At 38.5% G+C, this 20,447-nt stretch overlaps 2 protein-coding genes across 2 annotated transcripts in view; both read left to right on the top strand.

The window, feature by feature from the left end:
- Chd8 (chromodomain helicase DNA binding protein 8) overlaps positions 1-2,528 on the top strand; it is a 50,277-nt gene extending 47,749 nt beyond the window's left edge. The window contains 1 exon segment of the mRNA XM_047539446.1: positions 1,551-2,528. Within this exon segment, the coding sequence (XP_047395402.1) occupies positions 1,551-2,117 (567 nt within the window). The 3' untranslated portion in view covers positions 2,118-2,528.
- Positions 2,529-3,627: 1,099 nt separating this feature from the next.
- Positions 3,628-20,447, top strand: part of Supt16h (SPT16 homolog, facilitates chromatin remodeling subunit) — a 33,485-nt gene continuing 16,665 nt past the window's right edge. Inside the window, exons 1-7 of the mRNA XM_047541389.1 lie at positions 3,628-3,788; positions 15,756-15,848; positions 16,121-16,291; positions 17,164-17,316; positions 18,014-18,160; positions 18,619-18,770; positions 19,440-19,612. Of these exons, the coding sequence (XP_047397345.1) occupies positions 3,723-3,788; positions 15,756-15,848; positions 16,121-16,291; positions 17,164-17,316; positions 18,014-18,160; positions 18,619-18,770; positions 19,440-19,612 (955 nt within the window). The 5' untranslated portion in view covers positions 3,628-3,722. The remainder of the gene's footprint in view (positions 3,789-15,755; positions 15,849-16,120; positions 16,292-17,163; positions 17,317-18,013; positions 18,161-18,618; positions 18,771-19,439; positions 19,613-20,447) is intronic.

The following is a 20,447-nucleotide window of genomic DNA, read 5'->3' as shown; positions in this document are numbered from 1 at the left end:
CTGTGCAATTTAGCAAAACCCTGTCTCAAAATAAAAAGGACTGGGAATACATAGAGCTAAGTGGTAGAGTGCCCTAGGTTAAAACCCCAGTCCTGCAAAAAGAGAGAGAGAGAGAGAGAAATAAGACAGATTGAGACCAATGTAGGGGCTGGCTATGTTGCCCAGGCTGGCTCCAGACTTCTAGGCTTGGTGATCCTGTTGCCTCAGCCTCCCCAGTAACTGGGAGTGTAGCTATCTGCCACCTTGGCCAGCACAACTTTTTTTTTTTTTTTTCCTTTTGGTATAAGGGATTGAACCCAGGGGCACTGAACCACTGAGCCACATTCCTAGCCCGCCCCCTTTTTTATTTTTTTATTTTTTTTTTTTTGCGGTGCTGGGGATTGAACCCAGGGCCTGGTGCATGTGAGGCAGGCACTCTACCAACTGAGCTATATCTCCAGCCCCCTAGCCCTTTTTTGTATTTTGAGATAGGGTCTCGATGAGTTGCTTAGGGCCTCACTAAATTACTAAAACTGGCTTCGAATTTGCAATCTTCCTGCCTAAGCCTCCCAAGCCACTGGGATTATTACAGGCATGCACCTGACAAAAAATTCTTAATGTAGAATTAATAGTGAATGTAGTACTATACTCTGGAACCTGCAGGATTTTAGACATTATTACAATTATATTTTTAAAGCGGTTCTCTTTTTTTGGAGTCAAAAATATATGTTCCCATGTCAAATGTTAGGCTTAGATTGGAAATAAAGCCTAGAGACATATTTACCAATATCAAGAGTTTAAGCTAGTATACCAAGTATTATGCTTAGGCCTATTGCAAAACAGAAGCAGTAAAAGTAATAACTTCCAGTCTCAACATAATCAAAGTTTATAGTCAGAACATCTAGAAGAAACCATTTACAATTCAGATAAGTAAAGGTTTTTCTTTTTTAATATGTATTTTTAGTTGTTGATGAATCTTTGTTTTATTCATTTATGTTTATGTAGTGCTAAGAATCGAATCCAGTGCTTCACCCATGCCAGGCAAGCTATCTACCACTGAGCCTCAACCCCAGCCCCAAGGTTTTTTGTAATATGAAAAATTATTTTAATTTGGTGAGGAGATACCCACAATTCTTTTGGTGTTCTCAACATCCAGCAGTCTTAACATGATCCTGCTCCGATGTGGAAATAGATAAGGTTATAAATATCAGCATAGTTATGCCACACTTCACATGATGAGATCATATGAACACCCTGCTTTCAGTAAACATTTAATTTTTTTCTATACACGTAAGGAATCATTCACTATCTTACCCAGATCCCTTAGCAAAGGTAAGCATTTGTGAAATGGTGGGATGGAATGTAGGTACAGTGCAGTCAGGGAAAAAGAAAAAATTCCTGGTTCACATGATTAAATTATCCATTTTCAGCATCAGACTGCATCAACCAGCTAAGTCTGCCATTTCCTTTTCCCTACTGCCATCAGTCAAGCCTAGTCTGACTTCCTATTTTGCCTTTCCTAATCCTTGCCCCGTTCTTTCTTTTTACTATCTTCTGTTCCCTCTTCCCAGGGTCACCACACTGAAACAGTGTTCAACCGGGTTTTGCCAGGGCCTATCGCACCAGAGAACAGCAAGAAGCGGGCCCGTAGGACACGACCAGACCTTTCTAAGATGATGGCCCTGATGCAGGGTGGAGGCACTGGTTCCCTATCTCTGCATAATACCTTCCAACACAGCAGTAGTGGCCTACAGTCTGTGTCATCTCTGGGTCACAGCAGTGCCACTTCTGCATCTTTGCCTTTTATGCCATTTGTGATGGGTGGTGCAGCATCATCCCCTCATGTAGACTCCAGCACCATACTTCATCACCACCACCACCACCACCCCCACCCCCACCAACACCACCATCACCATCCAGGCTTGAGAGCCACTGGCTATCCCTCTTCACCAGCGACAACCACCTCTGGTACTGCCTTGAGGTTGCCACCACTGCAACCTGAGGATGACGAAGATGATGAGGATGAAGATGATGATGATTTATCTCAGGGCTATGATAGCTCAGAAAGGGACTTTTCACTCATTGATGATCCTATGATGCCAGCCAACTCAGACTCCAGCGAAGATGCTGACGACTGAAGTCCCAGCATTGTCCCCATGGCTTGGGTGGCTGCTGTACTTTCATTTACTCTGGCCCTTGGACTCTGGAAAAGTGGGAGGGGCAGGGGAGATGTGGGGAAACCCAGGACTCCAGGAGGTGAAAAGGAAAAAGAAAACTTGTACCTGATTGCTCCCAGTTTTGAGAGGATTGGGTGGGCAGGGGAACTCCTTAAATACGTGACCACTTCCTCATTTCTGGGGAAGGAAAGGAGACTAGAGCAGCTGGTGCGCTCACCCCTCCCTAAGACACCTCCATTAACCACAGACTATGTAGCGCTGGCCCTAGCCTCTGGCAGAGCCTGTTCCTGACCGAACTGTGGATATACAGCTGGAGGGTCAGGAACTGTTACCTTCCATCCCCTTGGCATTAATAAATTTAAGTTAATCCTTTTTCACTCTTCCTCGTTCTATATTTGCTCAAATCCAGTGTAAGTATTAATTTTAACACGGTGGATAATTTTCAACACCTAAAATTCAATGTTGTTTGTACTGTCACCTTGGATAGAGCAGACAAGTTACAGGCACTCATCTAAAGGGTATACATAAATATGAAGTGTCTAGTTAGCTAAAGGCAAGGGAATGATCTGAGATAAATAGGCAGAATGTTCCAAACTTCAAACTTAGAAAATCAAGAACGAATTTCATTAAACACGTATATTTTGTTTCTAATTAACTGAAATAATGGGGCTTTTTGGAAAGCCATAGAATGGTTATCACTTCATGAAGTGCAGCAAGGAGAATGGCTGAAAGAAAAGATGCTGTCACAACTTTGGCCCAAGGACGGGGTTTGGAATAGGAACTTAAGGTTTTTGGCGGCAAGCCAGTTCATCTCAGCTCAAACTGAACACTAAGCGTTTTATTTTCCTTTATACTACCAAGTCTCTCTCCTTAGCATAAGTCCTAGTTTGTCGCGAGGGTGGGCTCCACCTCCCTGGCCTGAGCTCTACGTCCGCTCGGAGCACTGGACCTAGCACCAAGGATTCAGTCCTGGAGCAGTAGAGACTTCGCTTCCCCACCATTTCTAGGAGGAGCTCACAGCCAGTTCCACTGTAGTCCTCCCTTTCCTATCCCACGCCAGATTCCGCTCTTTCCGCTTCCCTTTCTTTCCCGGTGGGTGGGGCCCTTACATCAGCGCGCGGCAGCTCCGGTAGGGCAGGGCCTGCCCTTCAGGCCTCCCATCTTCGCTTTACCCAGCAGCTATAGCCTTGGCAAAAACTGAGCTCCTGGAAACCGCGGCCAGGCGGAGAGTAAGGGTGGGGGCAAAGCGTCACGTGACAATTAGACTCGCTTGTGGCGGTGGTGAAGTTGACAAGAAACCCCGCGAAAATCGATTCTTTTTCTTAGCTGCACATTTTGTTCATTTCCTCCACTTTTCCCTTTTTCTATGCCCACCCTCTCCACGGAGACAGAATTTAAAAAAACAAAACACCTAAACTCTATGGGGACCCGGAAGCGGAAAGGGCATCTTTGAGGTTGATACTTCCGGGTCACTGAGAGAGTGCGGGATTCCGGGGCCGAAAGCGGGTGGCTGAGCTGGGACCTCGCGTGATTCTCGGATTCCGAGGAGAAGCGGTGTCCTGGGCGATGGCTGTGACTTTAGACAAAGACGCTTATTATCGGCGAGTTAAGAGACTGTACAGCAATTGGCGGGTAAGGAAGATCCCGTAATTTTCCCCAGGGAGCCCCCCTCAGCCATCCCATAATAACCCTGTTCCTCGGCGCCCTTTTTTCTCTTTCGGTAAGAAATTCCCGGGTTTAGTGTCGCGCCCTTTTCGTTGCTTTCGCATCACTCACCGCAGGGGGCAACCAGTGCCACTGGTAATAGGGAATCCCCCGTAATTGCCCTGTGATCACCATCTTCCCCGCGTGCCAGCCCGGGTCATGCATAACAGCCACCTCTCGCCGTCTCTTCCCGCCCTAGCAGAGGCAACATCTTTCCTTCCCACTCAAATCACGCATTGCTCCCCCTCCTGCGGTGTTCACACACCCCCACGCACTCTCTGCCCGTCCAGAACCACAATATTCCACGCCAGGTCCCGCCAGAATTACAACCATCTTTGTAAAGAAGTGATGGAGGGGCAAGGAGAATGTGGGTCGAGCCCTTTGCTTTTATCGTTTGCGGGCCTTTGCTGGAGTTAAAAGAAATAATGCTCACACGCAACTGCTTCGTGTTTTAGGCCCTGCTGAGGGTAACAACAGACCAAACGCCGAAAACCCTTAGGCATTAGTAATACAAAACCAAAACAAAACAAAAAAACAATGTGATGCCTAAAACCTTATTAGTTTCCCGTGCTGTAGGTATCCGGGGCACGTGTTCAGAAAAACCGTGGCAGTTCCTAGTCTTTTATTGGGCAGTTTTGCTGCTTTTAAAACGTACATAGTTAAAACGATAGTAATTTATTAACTGAACAAACGTTTGATTGCATGCTGTGGTGCAGCCTGAGCTGTATAACCTGTCTGGTCTCAAACCCTGCTGTAAAGACTTTTTTAGAAACCTGAAAATGTTCTGACAAAAATTAACTGTGATTTCAACGTTGCAAATTATCCTTCAAATTGATTCTCTGCTGAAGGAAAGCTATAAAAATTGGTTATTTTCCTGCCATTCATAAAAAACATATTTGTGCATGTTTTATCTTTTGAGGCTAAATGCATTAGATAATTGAAGATAAAATGGATTCTCTGTTGCATTTTATTAAAAGCAAAAATAAGAACTCCATGCTCTATGAATGCAGATCCTAAATTTTGTTTTGAATATTTTCCCTGCCTGGTACTGGTCACTGAACCTAGGTGGACCTTACCACTGAGCTACACCCCCAGCTCTTTTTATTTTTGAGACACAGGGTCTTACTAAGTTGCTAGGACCTGCCTCCAACTTGTGATCCTCTGCCTCAGCCTCCCAAGTTACTGGGATTATAGGCCTGTGTCATCACAGCTCTTTTGAAAATTCTTTTAATTTCTACCAAGTGACTTTACAGCCTCTCTATTTCATATTTATATTTGAGCATGACATATGTGAGGGAAAACTTTTTTCACATATTTTCCAATGATAAACATATCCTTATGTGTTGGTAATAATAAGAATCCCTCTCTTCCATCCATAAACCCTGAAATTAAACACCTTTGATGTTGTTTCTAGTCCCAGTGATTCAGATTTTATCAAGTTGTTTCACTTTAAAGTTAATGTAAACAAAAGACTATTATTTTTTTATTACAGTTTTCATAACTTATAGCCCATTAAAAAAAAAAAAAAAAGGTATCACACTTTATCTGAGTAGAAAGTTCTAAAACATTAAGCCTTGTGTTTCAAATACAGTCATCCCTAGGTATTGGTGTCTTGGGGGATTGGTTCCAGGCCCCTGCCCTCCATAAGTATACCAGATCTTCAGGTGCTCAAGTTTTCTATATGAAATGGTTAAGTATTTGCATATAACCTGTGCATATCCTACACTTTAAATCATCTCTAAATTATAATACCTATAGTTTAAATGCTCTATAAATGGTTGTCTCACTGTTAGGGAATATTGCTAAGGAAAAAAGAGTTTGCATGTCCAAAATACATGTATCTGTCATCTTTTCCCCCACCTGCAAAATATTTTTAATCCATGGTAGATTGATTTCACAGATAAGACGCTCATACGTGGAGGGTTGGATATAGTGTCATGTTAGAGTCTGTCGTGTCATTCAGTTAGAAATCAAACAACAGGGAACTGGGGGTATAGTTCAGTGGTAGAGTGTGCTTGCCTACTGGCAGAGACCCTGGGTTAGATCACCACTCCCAAAAGAAAATTAAACAGGAGCCCTCCATTGTGACTAGAATTTGCTAATATTTTGATTCTTCTCGGACATTTGAGTCTGGTCCATTCTCAGCAGCAGTCTGATTCTGCTTTAAAAAAAAATCCCAGTGGAGCCAGGCAGAGTGGCGTACTCCTGTATCGCCAGCTAATTGGTAAGCTAAGACAGGAGGATCTCAAGTTTGAGGCCAACTGAGCAACTTAGCGAGACCCTGTTTCAAAATAAAAAGGGCTAGGACGGGACACGGTGGTGCTCGCCTGTAATCCCAGTGGCTCGGTAAGCTGAGGCAGGAGGATTGCGAGTTCACAGCCAACCTCAGCAACTTAGCAAGGCCCTAAGCAACTCATTGAGACCCTGTCTCTAAATAAAATATTTTTTTAAAGGGGTGGGGAGGTGGTTCAGTGCCCCTGGGTTCAATCCCTGGTACCAAAAAAATAAAAAGGGCTGGGGATGTAGCCTACTTGTAGAGGACCCCTAGGTTCAGTCCCCAGTACCATCATAAAAAAATCCCAGATGGTTGTGGTGAATTATGAAAGTGGGCTGTGGATTTCTCTGCTCTGTCCTTTTCTTTCTGGGTCCTTAATCAGGGATGTTCAACCTGTTCATGATTATGACTATTTTAAATCATGTAATATGTTTTTGTACTGTTCAGTGGGTTGGGGGGAACAAAAGAGGTTAATCATTCTGGGGTTCCAACTGCTTTGAGGGCGTGAGTGTTAATGTTCAGATATATCTTAATTATTTGAGATCTACTGACTAGGACATCCTGCTGTGAAGGATCCTTGACTACACTCCTCTGCTTTTATTTATTTATTTATCTATTTATTTATTTATTTTTTGTGGAGGTGAGGGGGTACCAGGGATTAAACTCAGGGGCACTCCACCACTGTGCCACATCCCCAGCCCTATTTTTGTATTTTATTTAGAGACAGGGTCTCGCTAAGTTGCTTAGCACCTCACTTTTGCTTGGGCTGGCTTTGAACTGGGGATCCTCCTGCCTCAACCTCAAGAGTGGCTGTGATTACAGGCATATACCACCTCACCTGGCTTCCATCTGCCTTTTATCTTAAAGGAGTCAACAAAGTGTTAGAATAACAGCTGTTGGCAAAAGAAATACTGATTCAATGCATTCACTCATGCAGTTCTTTGCCAGCTGACAGAATTGTAGGGTGAATGACTGCAACCCCAGAAAGGATGTTTGCACCAGTGAAGAAAACTAATAAACTAATAAAAAACTAATAAACTTATTTATTTATTTATTTGGGGTACTGGGAATTGAACTCAGGAGTGCTTAAGCAATGAACCACATCCTCATCCAGTTTTTATCTTAAGACAGGTTCTCGCTGAGTTGCTTAGGCCCTTGCCAAGTTGCTGAGGCTGGCCTTGAACTTGCAGTCCTTCTGCCTCAACCTCTCAAGCTACTGGGATTATAGGTGTGCTCCTCATCATTGACTTGAGACCTTCTTGTTGACTGCTGCTTTCTGGCTCTTTTGATTTATATGATGACTTGGTTTCTTGTTCTGGGTTGTTATGTAAGACCAGGCAGCTGTACTCTGTGGCTTAGGAAGGTTTGTTTGTTTGTTTGTTTGTTTGTTTGTTTAGTTATCAATAGACATTTATTGTTTATATGTGGTACTGAGAATCAAACCCAGTGCCTCACACATCCTAGGCAAGCACTCTACCACTGAACCACAACCCCAGTCCTGGAAGGTTTTTTGAAATATAAACTATTCTCATATTACTTTCAGCAAAGCAGTGGATTACTCTCCTCCATCTTAGTTTTATTTTGTTTTTCAACGTGGGGGTCTAATTATGTTACCCGGGCCCAGGCTGTCCTCAAAGCCCCTGGGCTCAAGCAATCCACCTGACTCAGTCTTCTGAGCATCTGGGGCTATAGGTGTGCACCACTGTACCCAGCTTCATCTCAGCTATTTATGGTTCTTATGTTTTTGGAGCAAGATAGAGAAACATTTAAATAATGCTATGGTCTTTGAATGAAAAAGAGAGTTAGATGGAAGTAAATGCCCAGATAGGTTAATTTTTGTTGTTGTGGCTTACTCAACTTTAATAGTCTAGTTGTCTACATTTTATATTATTCTTGTGACTGTTATTAACTGTAGTGCCTGACATATAGTGATCACTCAGTAAATGGTAGTGACTGATTCCTAAGTTTTCATTTATCTGTTTGTTGGTTTAAAAAGAGATTCCTGTCCAGGCTTTACTTATAGAGACCGTATGTCCTGCCTTTCCCAGAACTGTTCATCTGTTGTCTCTATGTAATTATTATTGGCATACCCTTTCACAATTTTCCCAGTTTGAATGATAAATTGTTTGGATAGATAGCTAGGGTAATGTTTGTATGGCAGTGTCCACTTGGTTCAAAGGAAGATACCTGTTCCTCTACTGCAGTATTTCCTTTACTTTTAATATTCAGATTCCATCTTTACAATTTTAGAATCCTTACCAACTGTTATAATATTTTCTTAAACTCTCACTTGAAAAATTGTTTTTCACTTAGTACATGCACATAGAATTTTTAAAAATATAGTTCTAAGAAAACTTTAAAACAAGTCAGAGGCAACCACTGAGTTTTTCTGTTTCTTTCATATTTCTAAATAATATCTGTAGGGCTGGAGATATAGCTCAGTTGGTAGAGTGTTTGCCTCTCAAGCACAAGGCCCTGGCCCCAGCACTGCAAAAGAAAAAGAAAAAAAAAAGAAAAAGCTAAATAATATCTGTATAATGCTATTTCTTGATTTCTGAATTGTGGATATTAACTCTAGGGTAAATTAGGATTCAACTTAATTTTTTTATACTATCACTCATCTAAGTCTCTACCTCCTGATACTTTTAAAACTTTTTTGTAACACATTGTTATGAAAAAGTTTCCAACAGGAAAACTGAATTTTATAGTGAACCCATATACCCACCACCTAGGTGATACAATTAACATTTTATTGTACTTGCTTTGTCATATATCCATTCTTTTTCAGTTTTGAATGGACATTAATTTATTTATATGTGGTGCTGAGAATTGAACCCAGGGCCTCACACATGCTAGCAAGTTCTGTACCACTGAGCCACAACCCCAACCCCTGTATCCTCCTTAATTTTTCTTCCTCAATTTTAGTAAAATCAGTTGTCCATATTTATATTATTGTTTGCATGTAAATACTTTCACCGTTGGGTGAAGTAATGGATTAATGAATACCTTTCCTTTTTTCTACAGGGTGTTTGATTTGGTTTGGTTTGGTTTGGTTTTTTCCTTTCCCATGTTGGGGATGAAACCCAGGTTCTTACCTTCAATAAGCAATCCCCTTTTCCACATATTAATTTTTCTTGGATTAAAGATTGCCTCCGTTTTTCTCCTTTAAAAAACAAGCAAACAAACAAAAAAACTCCTTACCCTTAATTTTTTTAAAGTCCTTCTATTGTCTTGCTTTCTCTGTGTGGATTACTCTCCAGGCCTTTTGAACCTTAGGCCTTTCTATTGTTGGATCCCCTGTGTCTTAGAACCCCAGATTGGGTTTTATCTTTGTTTTATTAAAGCATTTCCTCTAAGATCTTTTTAAGAAAGAATGCATAGAGTTGGGGATGTGGCTCGGTGCTAGAGTGCTTGCCTAGCATGCTCAAAGCCCTGGATTTAATCCCTAGTACTGCAAAAAATAAAGGATGAATAGAATACAAATTTCTTGAACCTTTTTGTGTCTTCAAAAATAAAAAGTGTTATTATGGGGCTGGGGAGATAGCTCAGTTGGTAGAGTGCTCGCCTCACGAGCACAAGGCCCTGGGTTCGATCCCCAGCACCACAAAAAAAAAAAAAAAAAAAGTGTTATTATGCAGTATGAGCTTTTAATCACAGCAATAAAATACTTGAGATTAACAACTCATAAAGAGAAAAAGTTTTTTTTTTAATTTCTTTTTTTATTCTTATTGGTTCTTACTGTTATTCTTACTGGTTCTTACTGTTATTCTTATTGTTCTTACTGTTATACATGACAGTAGAATGCATTTTTACACATCGTACACAATGGAGCATAACTTCTCATTCCTCTGACTATACATGATGCAGAGTCACACCAGTAGTGTAATCATACATGCATATAGGGTAATAATGTCTGTCTCATTCTACCATCCTTCCCATCCCCACTGCCTCACTCCTCCCCTCACTCCTCTCTGCACAATCCAAAGTTCATTCTTCCCTCTCCCGCCCCCCACCACTGTGGATCAGCATCCACTTATCAAAGAAAACATTCAGCCTTTGATTTTTTGGGATTGGTTTATTTCACTTAGCATGATATTCTTTAGTTCCATCCATTTACCTGCAAGTGCCATAATTTCATTCTTTTTTTTAAGACCAAGTAATATTCCATTGTGTATATATACCACATTTTCTTTATCCATTCATCTGTTGAAGGGATTCTAGGTTGGTTCCATAGTTTAGCTCTTGTGAATTGAGCTGCTATAAACATTGATGTGACCGCATCACTGTAGTATGCTGATTTTGATTTTATGTCCTTTGGGTATAAACCAAGGAGTGGGATAACTGGGTCAAATGGTGGTTCCATTCCAAGTTTTCTGAGAAATCTCTATACTGCTCTCCATAGTGGTTGCACCAATCCGCAGTCCCACCAGCAATGTATGAGTGTAGAAAAGGTTTATTTTTTGGTTCACAGTTTCACAGGTCCCAGTCAATGGGCAGTTGACCCCTTTGCCTTTGGTCCTGTGATGAGGCAATATATATCATGGCAGGAGTGCATGGCAGAAGAGGCTGCTCATCTTGTGGTACCCAAGAAGCAAAAAGAGTGGGGAAGGGGCTGGGTTCCGATAATTCTCTTCAAGAACATGTTCCCAATGACATGACTTCCTTACACTATACCCTACTTCCTAATATTCCCACCACTTCACAGTAATTCCACAGGCTGGAGTTCAAACCTACAATATATGGGCTTTTGGGGAACATTCAAGATTTAAACTATAGCCTCCATCATTTTTGTTTAAAAATATATAACTCAATAAATATAAAATTCTGGGTTTAAAATAATCTCAGAATTTTGCTGAGTGTGGGAGCACACACCTGCAGTCCCAATGGCTTGGGAGGTTGAGGCAGGAGTATTGCGAGTTCAAAGCCAACCTCAGCAACTTAGTGGAGTTCTGAGCAACTAACAGAGACCCAATTCCAAAATAAAAAGGGATGAGGATGTGGCTCAATGATTTAGCACCCCTGGGTTTAGTCCCCCGTACCAAATAATAATATCAGAATTTTGAAGCCACAGTTTGTCACTTCCAAGCTTTCAGTATGTTGAGATGGCCGATGTGATTTTATACCATACTTCATTTGTGTGTGTGTGTGAAATTTCACAGTGTGTGTCTTGGCATGTCTTTTTTTTGTTCTTGTTTTGTTTTTTTAACTTGAGAACTGCAAGACTTTTGCAATCTAAACTCACGTCCTTCAGTGGTAGAATCTTGTAATCCTTGTTCATTTTCTCCCCTCCATTTACAAAAAAAGTAATTACAAAATACTGAAAGCTATAGTATATCCATGATATGAGAACTGAGGATAAAAACTAGAAATTAAAAATAACAAATGAAATTTAAAAATTCAATAAAAGATGAGAAAATAAACAGTTCCTGATAGAAGACAAAGTAACAAAATAAAATATAAGACTAAACCCCAGGGACTGGGATTGTGGCTCAATGGTAGGACGCTTGCCTAGCATGTGTGAAGCACTGGGTTCGCTTCTTGGCACTGCATACAAATAAAGTTTCATCAACAACTATCAAAATATTTTTTTTTAAAAAGATAAACCACAGATTTAACCCAAGAGGTCTAAAATTACTGAATAGGAATTTCTAGGGGTTGGGGGTCATTGAAGGGCCTGGTGTGGTGGTGCATGCCTATATTCCCAGTCATTTGAGAGGCTGATGCAGGAGGATCACAAATTCAAGGCCAACCTCAGTAACTTAGCAAAACCCTAAGCAACTTAGTGTGACCTTTTGTCAAAATAAAAAATAAAAAGGGCTGGAGTTGTTAAGTGCCCTGCATTCAAACCCTGGTACCTAAAAAGAAAAGAGAGCGTGAGAAAGAAGTGCACTTCTACAATGTAATGTTAATGAAGAATCTTCCCCAAGTAAACATGTTTCCTTTAGGTTTGTTTTCTTTCTCTCCTATGTATTGGACAGCTAGAAAATCAAAATGAGGCTTAGCTACCTGTGTGTGTGTGTGTGTGTGTGTGTGTGTGTGTGTGTGTGTACATACGTACGTATGTACGTATGAACGTACCAGGAATTGAACCCAGGGACTCTGAACAATTGAGCCACATTCCCGGCTCTTTTTTTAAATATTTTATTTAGAGACAGGGTTTCACTGAGTTGTTTAGAGCCTTGCTAAGTTGCTAAGGCTGGCTTTAAACTTGAGATCCTCCTGTTTCAGCCTCCCTAGCTGCTGGGATTACAGGTGTGTGCTGCCACACCCCACTAATAGTGCTTATTGGTACTTAGGATATTATAACTCCAACTCTCCTTAGTCAGTTTACCACTCTCCATTCTCTTTTCATCTTCCAAAAAGAAAAAAAAAAAAAAAAAAACTATTGAGGTCTTTAAACCTAAATACATTTTAAAATTATACTTTATATCACTACAAATGGAAAATTGTGTCACTTGTCAAAAAGTAGCTATTAAAAAATAAAGGCAATGTAAGCACAACTGTTATTAAATCATAAATCATAGCAGATATTAAGGACTAGCACCAAGCAGATATATTCTTTAGATTAAAAGGACGTAACTTTTGCTGTGATTGAATATTTGAAGCCACATTTGGGTACCACCTAAAATCATTTTTTAATTGTACACTTTTTGAAAGCCTGTTGTACTCTTTGTGTTCTATCCTGATTGTGTATTAGTGGTGTAATATTAGTTACAGTAGTATGATATACAGTAAATTTTTGTAAGTAGCCATTTTAGTCTTTAATAATAATGACAGGGCTGGTGTTGTGGCTCAGTGGTAGAGTGCTTGCTTAGCATGCATGAGGTCCTGGATTCGAACTCAGCACTACATAAAAATAAAATAAAGGTATTATGTCCACCTACAACTAAACAAAAATAGTTTAAAATAATAATAATAATGGCAAATACATAGTAGTTTGTTCCTTTGCAGTAATTGCCATTCTGAGCACTTTATACAAAAATTTTTTGTTTAATATTTTTAGCTATAGATGAACACAGTATCTTTATTCATTTTTTTATGTGATGCTGAGAATCAAACCCAGTGCCTCACACATGCTAAGCGAGTGCTCTACCACTGAGCCACAACCCCAGCCCAGTACAGATTTACTCGTATATTTCTCACAGCAATGCATGAAGATCAAGGAAACTAGAGTGCAGAAAGGTTAAGTGACAGTAGGTACTAGAGTCAAAAATTAAAACCCAGGAGATGGCTTCAGAATAAGCCCTTACCCAGGCATACTATTTACCTAAATACAAAAGACAAATCAACAACTTGACACTTATTGCTTATATTCATTGAACTAAAAATTTTCAGTAAATTTAATAAGTCATCAGTATTTAATGTCCTACCTGAAAAGATAATCAAGTGACCTAACTCTCTTTATAATTACAAATCAGAAACCTTCCAAAGAAATCCAGTTTTATCTTTAGAATTCTAATAAAAAGTATTCTCCTTTGTTAGCTGAAAAAAATGCAGATGGTAGAAAAAGAATAATTTTACCTGCTTTTGTTTATATTAATATGTATATTTCAGTTAGATTATATTTTCAGAACTTTTTTTTTTTTTTTTTTTTTTTTTTTTTTTTTTTTTTGCCAGTAATTCTCCTAGCCATCAGGGAAAATCAAAACTATAATGAAATACTATCTTACCCCAGTTAGGCAAAAACAATAACAAATGCTGACCATAGGGTCTAATGGTGAAAGTTGTTCCCATTCTAAAGGTAAAGAACATTTCTGAGTGGAAATGAACAGTGGACTACATATAGTTCATTTCTTTTGTTGTAAAATTTAATTTGTAGAGAACAGAACCATCAGTTTATTATTATCGGTAACCAGAAGACTTAAAATATGGAAGAATCTTACATAGGTGATTTTGGTTTTGGTTTTTGGTTTTATTTTGTTTTTTGCTTCATTGGGGAAACAAGAATTATGTCTTTTGGTATTATAGAGCTTTTCAAGAGTAGCAAATGGGAGGAGGATTTATGTGTCTCAATTTCAAAACCTATTACAAAGCTGTGGTAATCAAGAGTGTGGCACTGGCATACAGATACACATGTAGCTCGATTAAATAGAATTGAAAATCTGGAAATAAACCTTCATGTTTATGGTAATTTGATTTTTGACAGGAGTGTTGCAACAGTTTGGTGAAGAAAAAGGTATTTTCTGACAATTCATATTGGAACAACTATTTCCATGGGAAAAAAATGAAGTTGAACTGTTCCTCATAACATACACAAAAATAAATTCAGGGGCTAGGATTATAGTTCAGTGTTATGAATAACATCTTAATGAAAGAATTAAAGCTGGTCTCTAGAACTCCTGTAGGAGTATAAGTAAATCCTTATGGCTTTTGGATTTGAGAAAACACTAAAGGCACAAGAAAACAGAAAAATTGAATTTTTTCAAAATTAGAAACGTTTGTGCTTCAGATTGTTCCTTCAAGAAAATGAGTAGACAGCCTACAAAATAAGAAATAATACTTGAAAATAATATGTTAGAGGATTTTTATCTAGAATATATAAGAACTTGCAACTCAGTAAAAAAACAGTTACAGATTGAACAAATGATCTGAATGGGCATTTCTCCAAAGAGATATACAAATTATCAACCATCATATCAACCGTCTCTTGAAATGGTACTGATTTCTACCCATTGGGTGGCTGTAATAAAAAAAGATAACAAGTGTTGGCTCATGGAAAAATTGGAATCTCATATATTCTTGTTAGGAAACAAAATGGAGCTGTCACTGGAAAATAATTGGTAGTTCTTCAAAAAATTTAGACATAAGACCCAGCATTTCCTCTCCTACTATAGTATAGTATAGTATAGTATAGTATAGTATAGTATAAAAAAGCTTTTACACAAGGTGGGAAGAACAAAAGTACAAGGCTAGCCTCAACAATTTAGCTCAGTTAGTAGAGTGCCCCTGGATTTAGTCCTTAATGCTAGGACAGGGCAGGGAGAAAGGTGCACAGATGTTCATGGCAGAATTGTTCAGAATGACCCAAAATTGGAAACAGCCCAAATTTCTAGCATCTGGTGATTGGATAAATCAGATGTATATCCTCATAATGAAATTAGGTTCTAAAAAGAAGTGAACTATTTGTATATGCTACAACACAGAAGAACCTTGAAAACATATTAAGTGAAAGAAGCCAGACACAAAGGCACATATTATTCAATTCCATTTACATGAAATGTCCAAAATAGACAAATCCATAGAGACAAAGTAGGTTAGTGGTTGCCTAAGTCTGGAGAGGAAGCAGAAGAAGATAAAGAATGATTGCTAATGACACAATGTTACTTTTGGGGAAGATGAAAATTTCTAAAATTAGATTATAGTGATGATTATATAATTGAATATATTAAACATTATATACTTTAAATGGGTGAATTTTATTATATGTGATTTCTATCAAGGTGTTTAACAAGTAGAATGTAAGTAAGAGCTATGAGGTTATTAAGCAGGCATGTACCTGAAATTTGGAATTTCTTTTAGGAAAAAAATTATACCTGAAATAGATACTCAATCTGTATTATTTGCAAGGTTTGAAAAGATAGTAACAAAGTAACTTTTTTTTTTTTTTTTTTTTTTTTAAGAAAGGAGAAGATGAGTATGCCAACGTTGATGCCATTGTTGTATCAGTGGGTGTTGATGAAGAAATTGTTTATGCCAAATCAACTGCCTTACAGGTGAGAGGTTTATAGCACTTTTCAGCTCTCATTGTCACTGAATCATCTACTGCACTGTTCAATATTTTAGCCACATTAAAAATTAAATTCCTGGGTTAGGGTGTGTAGCTCAGTGGTAAAACATGCTTAGCATTCAAGAGGCACTAGGTTCAATCCCCAGCACCAAAAAAGAGTAAAAGTAAAAACTGTCCAAATGATTTGATGGTTTTTAGTATAGAATATTTCAAGCATATATCTTTAAGTACTGTTGTTACTATTATCTTCTCCAATAGACTTGGCTCTTTGGTTATGAACTTACTGATACAATCATGGTCTTCTGTGAGGACAAAATCATCTTTATGGCCAGCAAGAAAAAAGTGGAATTCTTGAAACAGATTGCCAACACTAAGGGCAACGAGAATGCAAATGGAGCCCCTGCCATAACACTGCTAATACGAGAAAAGGTCAGAACTAATAAATAATGTGTCATAAATGTGTAAAAGTTTTTAGAAGTGATGAACGGAAATGCCTTGTAGGAATCCAAAAGAATTCAAGGGGAAAGTTATACCTGGCTATGGTAATTTTGAAGTTTTGTCATATCTTCATTGTTGGTTAGGAAGAAAAGAGTTTAGTAACCCATAAGTTCTGCAGTAAAACAAATGGACTGTGGAATTCTGGTGAACATTAACTTTATTGTTCTCCAGTACACTGTTTCCATTTGTGTACCTTAAGAAAGCAAATATCCTTAAATATCCTTAAGGTAACTTAGATAAACCTCCTTTCCAGTTTTTATCAAATGTGATTTTTTTGTTGTTGTTTTTGTTGTTGTCACACTACTCACCTAACATAAGAATTTTCCTTCAGACTTTTGTCTATGTGTTTAAGTATGTAAAAATACCCAAAGAAATTTTGTGTTAACCTTTGGTGTGTTATAATCTGCCCTTAAAAAGTAGGTGGAGGGGGCTGGGGATATAGCTCAGTTGACAGAGTGTTTGCCTCGCAAGCACAAGACCCTGGGTTCAAATCCCCAGCACCACAAAAAAAAAAAAAAAAAAAAAAGTAGGTGGAGGGGCTGGGGTTGTAGCTCAGTGGTAGAATGCTTGCCTAGCATGTGTGATGGACTAGATTTGATTCTCAGCGCCACATATAAATTAATAAAATGAAGGAACATTGACAACTAAAAAAGTATTAAAAAAAAAAAAGAAGTAGGTGGAGATCAGGGGAGAATTTATTCCTTCCATGGTTTAGAATATTTCTTTCTGCTTATTACTAGTTATAACATAAATGTCTAATTCTGAAACTAACAAGCCCTTTTTCTTCCCTGTGGCACTGATAGAATGAAAGTAATAAGAGCAGCTTTGATAAAATGATTGAAGCCATTAAAGAAAGCAAAAATGGCAAGAAAATTGGTGTGTTCAGCAAAGACAAATTCCCTGGAGAGTTCATGAAGAGCTGGAATGACTGCCTCAACAAAGAGGGCTTTGACAAAGTAAGACTAATACTGGGAAGCAACAAATTCAAAGTTGAGAAGACAGAAGAATATTGGACTTCCGTACAAGATAGAGCAGGACATTTGTTTTGGGAAAACTGTATATTCATTTGCATTTCTGTCTTTCATCCCCTTTGACTGAACAGTATATTAATTACACCTTTCAGTCAGAAAATGGGGTATTCAAGAGGTTGTCCAGCCACTTCTGTGTTGGAAACTGAGAAAAATCTTCTGACCAAGAAACAGATTTATGTTCTTTTTTCCCCTCCCTTCCTGCTTATTTTCCTTCTTCAGACTTGACAAAAACCTGTAGAGAGGTGAATTTACATTTTAAGAGGTACATTAACCTAATGCCTCTTAGAACACACAATGACCTGGCACAGAGCTATTTTAAATGTTTAATCCATTCAAGAAGAGAGACTATTTGAACTTTCTGCAAACTTTTGAAGGAGATTGCTAAGTAGCCAAGCATGGTGGTGCACACCTATAATCCCAGCGACTCAGAAAGCTGAGGCAAGAGAATTGCAAGTTTGAGGCCAGCCTCAGCCTCAAGATTGCTAAGTAGCAAGACCCTAAGCTACTAAAAACTAAAAAATAGCTAAGTAACCAAGTAGAGTAACTGAAAATGTTCAAAATAGGAGAAATACATTTCTTCAGCAATTCTGTATTTGCATGTTTACTATCACTTTGACTATAGATTGATATCAGCGCAGTTGTGGCATATACCATTGCGGTAAAGGAGGATGGGGAGCTCAACCTAATGAAGAAAGCAGCCAGCATTACTTCTGAAGTCTTCAACAAATTCTTCAAAGAAAGAGTCATGGAAATAGTTGATGCAGATGAGGTAAATAAAGAGAGGAAGAGCTTTATAGTGTTTTAAGGAAATAGTACTATTTCTCTACTCTGCAAGTTTTTGGATGCATATTCAGCTGCCTTTGAAATTAAGACCTTAACACTGGGCTGGGAAGATAGCTCAGTCAGTAGAGTGTAAGCAAAAGCCCTGGGTTTGATCCCCAGCACGGGGGGGGGGGGGCTTAACACTAAGTTGGTAATAATTTTGCCATCTGTCTTTCAAGATAATTAAACCTGCATTATGGTTTAATAAGGTTACCCATTATTTTATATACATATCCTCAGAGCAGCTGTGAATTCCACATATTGTTCTATGTATACCAATATATTGTCTGATGTGTAAACCATAAATTGTATCAGGATATATGATGTCTTGAAACGATAGCGTCCTAGCACTCCACATCACTATTTACCACACTGTAATTACTTTATTTCTGGGTACCCTTACAGAAAGTTCGACATAGCAAACTGGCCGAGTCTGTGGAAAAGGCTATTGAAGAGAAAAAATACCTAGCTGGGGCAGACCCTTCCACTGTGGAAATGTGTTACCCTCCTATCATTCAGAGTGGTGGCAACTATAATCTCAAATTCAGTGTGGTGAGGTAAATATGAGAACTTTCTAATGTAACAACAAACAGAGCATTTTGACTTTTAGCCTACTTTTACTTTGACACATTTAAAAAATTCAGAGAAGTAGGAGATTGAATAACCAATAGTCTCCTTCTGTACGTTTATTTTATTTCACATAATTCTTAAGCACTTTTCTAAATTATTTAAAATGCAGAATATGCTGAAAATTTTTAAATGGTATTAGTTATACCATAAAGTAATTCCTCTCCTTATTTTAAGAACACTTTAAAGAAAGTGTTTCTCCACCTTTAGATGGTGGTACATGCCTGTGAAAATAAAAAAAGGTGTTCCTCTGGCGAGTCTGAAGAGACTGTAACCCACAATTCATAGGGGTCTTGTAGATAAATGACTCCTCATAACCATATTGTTATTAAATCAAAGTGGATACAATTCAGTATATCCTTTTCATCTTTGAATACAGTACTCACCTTCTCCTTGAATTTTTATAATAAAAATTTTCTTGCTAATTTTTACTCTATTGCCTTTAAGTGTGATTATTAAAAACAAGGAAACAAAAAAGTTTTAAGTATATTGAACTACAACTTTGAGGTATAGAAAGTAATGACTTTTAGAATTTTGTGCGGGTGATACAGGACTTTGCTGCTTTTGGTAATTAAATGCTTTTTTTCTTTGGTCTCTAGTGATAAGAATCATATGCATTTTGGGGCCATCACTTGTGCCATGGGTATTCGCTTCAAGTCCTACTGCTCCAACCTTGTTCGCACTTTGATGGTTGACCCTTCTCAGGAAGTTCAAGAAAATTACAACTTTTTGCTCCAACTTCAAGAGGAGCTGCTAAAGGAATTAAGACATGGTGAGTTGCCATAGGAAAGATGATTTAAAATTACATGGCAAAAAAGCCACTAGTAGCCCTGTGTAGTGGTGCCTGCCTATAATCCCAGCTACTCTATAGGCTGAGGTGAGAGAACTGCAAATTCAAGGCCAACCTGTGCAACCTAGCAAGAAGCTATCTTAAAATTTTAAAAGCTCAATGGTAGAGTGCTTGCCTACCATGCATAAGCGTCTGGGTTCATTCTCCAGTACCACCTGTAAAAAGACATAAAACCCCTGAGGCTCTCACACTAAAAATACAGTAAGATTTTACTGACCTTGACCTTGAATTATCTGAGTATTTAACTCTTGGATTACTTCTTCAGATGTGAGTGATTATTGTGGCTTACACTGATGCTGACAGAAATCTGATTTGCTAGACCTCTATCCAAATCTTCATAACACACTTTGGCCTGTTACTCTTTAATTTAAAAAAGTCTGAAAACTAGCTGTCTCTGCTGATAGAATGTATAATGTTAATCCTACATTGAATGAATACCAAGGATACAAAGAACAGAATAACTAACAACACTGCTAAGCAAGTTACTTCCACAGAAGAAAGCAAAATTAATTGACTTCCCTTTTTCCTTGGTTTCTGCACTTCCAGTTGGTTAAATGTAGCTTCATGCTTACCCACTTTAAACCATTTTGTAAGCCTACCATTCCTCCATGATCTCTCTAAATTGGTCTTAATCCTGTTTAATCATAGTCATAAATACTTTAATGAGAATAAAGATCCTTTGAGGCCACCATGTTTGGTATACTCTGGCTTGATATATCTATTCAAAGACTGGAGTTCTTCTAATACTAACTTGCAC

This window comes from Sciurus carolinensis, chromosome 2, assembly GCF_902686445.1.
Source record: "Sciurus carolinensis chromosome 2, mSciCar1.2, whole genome shotgun sequence".
Classification (NCBI taxonomy): Eukaryota; Metazoa; Chordata; class Mammalia; order Rodentia; family Sciuridae; genus Sciurus; species Sciurus carolinensis.
This window is presented reverse-complemented; position numbering and strand designations above follow the sequence as displayed.